This window comes from Myotis brandtii, unplaced genomic scaffold, assembly GCF_000412655.1.
Source record: "Myotis brandtii unplaced genomic scaffold, ASM41265v1 scaffold64, whole genome shotgun sequence".
NCBI classification, from domain to species: domain Eukaryota; kingdom Metazoa; phylum Chordata; class Mammalia; order Chiroptera; family Vespertilionidae; genus Myotis; species Myotis brandtii.
This window is the reverse complement of record NW_005370460.1, coordinates 309244-310856: the sequence shown is the minus strand read 5'-3', so window position 1 is coordinate 310856 and position 1613 is coordinate 309244. Positions and strand designations below refer to the sequence as shown.

At 50.5% G+C, this 1613-nt stretch overlaps 1 protein-coding gene across 1 annotated transcript in view; it reads right to left on the bottom strand.

Moving 5' to 3' along the window:
* UFC1 (ubiquitin-fold modifier conjugating enzyme 1) overlaps positions 1-836 on the bottom strand; it is a 4229-nt gene extending 3393 nt beyond the window's left edge. The window contains exon 1 of the mRNA XM_005880464.2: positions 146-836. Within this exon, the coding sequence (XP_005880526.1) occupies positions 146-268 (123 nt within the window). The 5' untranslated portion in view covers positions 269-836. The remainder of the gene's footprint in view (positions 1-145) is intronic.
* Positions 837-1613: the final 777 nt, after the last annotated feature.

Here is a 1613-nt window from a genome sequence, read left to right as displayed (position 1 = left end):
CCTGCCTAGTCCCCTCACCCCGCAGTTCTCGTGTCTATGAATTTGGGGGTTCGCCTTTAAGACCGGAAATGGCTTCCGCACGGAGCCTATTCCTGAGCACACAGGATGACCCACAGCGCTCTGCGCCCGCAGCAGCACAACCCACCCGGATAAGAGACTGATATTCCTCCTTGAGGCGCTGCACCCACAGCTCCCGATCGCGAGGTCCGGCGTTAGTTTTCAGCACTGGGATCTCAGACACGACACGCCGGGTGGCCTCGTCTGCCATCTTGAACGAGGGCGCAGGAGAAACGCGGAAGTGGTTTGACGTGTCGTTTACTGTCAGGGCGCCGCCATCTTTACTACGGGAAGATGGGGAGTCGGGCGGCCTCAATGCTTCCTGTAATGCGATCTTGTTTCTAGCAGCTGGAGGGTGCTACGGGAAGAACAGATGCAAACGGATTGTTCTGCACTGAATATGGAGCCAATCAGTTAACACACACACCCACCGACCCAGCAGACTGCGCAAAGCCTGACTTCCGCTCATGCGCAGAGCTGTAACCGCAGGAACTCCGGCGCCTCCGGAGCCTGGAGCGCGGCGGGAAGTCAGGCCGCTCCGGGCTGTTCCGGGCGCTTTCTCCCCGACACTCCCGCGGCGCGCGTTTTCGCTTCCTTAGCTTCCAAGTAATCGGCCTGAGGCCGCAGGGCCAAAGCGGTCATCCAAGAGGAGGGTACTGGACTCCGGTCATCATTGCAAACCTGAGACTCAAGGCGTGTTGTGTGGTCTCTGCCCGAAGAATTAACACAACGGGGCTAGGGAATTATTAGTAAGTGCTAAGGAGATGAGAGGTCACAGGAAGATGTGTTTGGTCTAGCATAGACATTTTTCTTTGGGGGGGGGGGGGGTCTGGAATTGTCCAATCTAGGAAAGAATCATGTCTCTATGTCTAGTGCGTGGCACACAGTAGGTACCTAGTTATCCTTTTGCAGAATTTTGAATCTTCCAGTTGGTTTTTAAACCTAAACTCTTAATTTTGGCTTTAATTTACTGTTTACTCCGTTAATTGTTCCAGCTTGTAGCAATAATTTGGGATCAGATTATTTTTTAAGATATATTTTTATTGGTTTCAGAGAGAGGAAGGGAGAGGGGGAGAAACATAAATGATGAGAATCATTGATCAGCTGCCTCCTGTACGTGCCCTACTGGGGATCTGTGACCTTCTGGTTCATAGGTCCGAGCTCAACCACTGAGCAACACCTGCAGGGCTGGGATCAGATTCTATTAATCATCAAATTCTATAGTCAGTCGACAAATGTGATAAGCATACTATATGATAATTTTAAAATATATATATTTTTATTGATTTCAGAGAGGAAGGGAGAGGGAAGAAACATCAATGATGAGAGAGGATCTTTGAATGGCTGCCTCCTGCACGCCCCCTACTGGGGACTGCGCCCACAACGTGGGCCCCTTGGCTGTAATAGAACCCGGGACCCTTCAAGTCCACAGGCTGACTACTCTATCCACTGAGCCAAACCAGCTAGGGCTATTAATTTCTTTTTAAGATATATATTTTATATTGTTGACAGTATTACAGATGTGTCCCATTCCTCCCTTTCCCCCCCCTCCACCC